Source organism: Eimeria mitis, genomic scaffold (assembly GCF_000499745.2).
Source record: "Eimeria mitis Houghton genomic scaffold, Emh_scaff4012, whole genome shotgun sequence".
NCBI lineage: Eukaryota > Apicomplexa > Conoidasida > Eucoccidiorida > Eimeriidae > Eimeria > Eimeria mitis.
In genome coordinates, this window is record NW_013572348.1 from 5,222 (window position 1) to 5,619 (window position 398).

The following is a 398-nucleotide window of genomic DNA, read 5'->3' on the forward strand; positions in this document are numbered from 1 at the left end:
GAACAGTTGCAGCAGTCTGCCACGAGTGACGTCCTAAACTATGGCAGCGCGGTGCATTGTGGGCATACGCCAGAAAGACGGAGGCGAACACGTGCGATATGCTGATGGGAGTTGCACCAATTGCTGTTCTTGACTTCTAATACTCCGTCCCCGTCCACTTGTTCTGTTGCCACTTGCGTGTACCTACCTTGCAGAGTCAGTGCTGATGCGCATGCGCCAGCCAGTAGAGGATGAACCAAGCTGTCTTGGAGGTTGCTGCGACAATAAAATGGTGGAGCAAGAAACAGGTGAGCTAGATGGCCCCAGCATACGGGGACAAAATCTCCAGCTGTAGTAGCCCAAAAACATTCCACATACCCGCGTGTCTCTATTTCCAAATAGAGACACGCGGGTTCCCA

General features: G+C 52.5%; 1 protein-coding gene across 1 annotated transcript in view; it reads left to right on the top strand.

The window, feature by feature from the left end:
* EMH_0071560 (thrombospondin type 1 domain-containing protein, putative) overlaps nucleotides 1–334 on the top strand; it is a gene marked incomplete at both ends in the record, with an annotated part of 5,436 nt that extends 5,102 nt beyond the window's left edge. The window contains 2 exons of the mRNA XM_013499119.1: nucleotides 1–25; nucleotides 195–334. Coding sequence (XP_013354573.1) covers nucleotides 1–25; nucleotides 195–334 — 165 coding nt within the window. The remainder of the gene's footprint in view (nucleotides 26–194) is intronic.
* Between the last annotated feature and the right edge of the window lie 64 nt (nucleotides 335–398).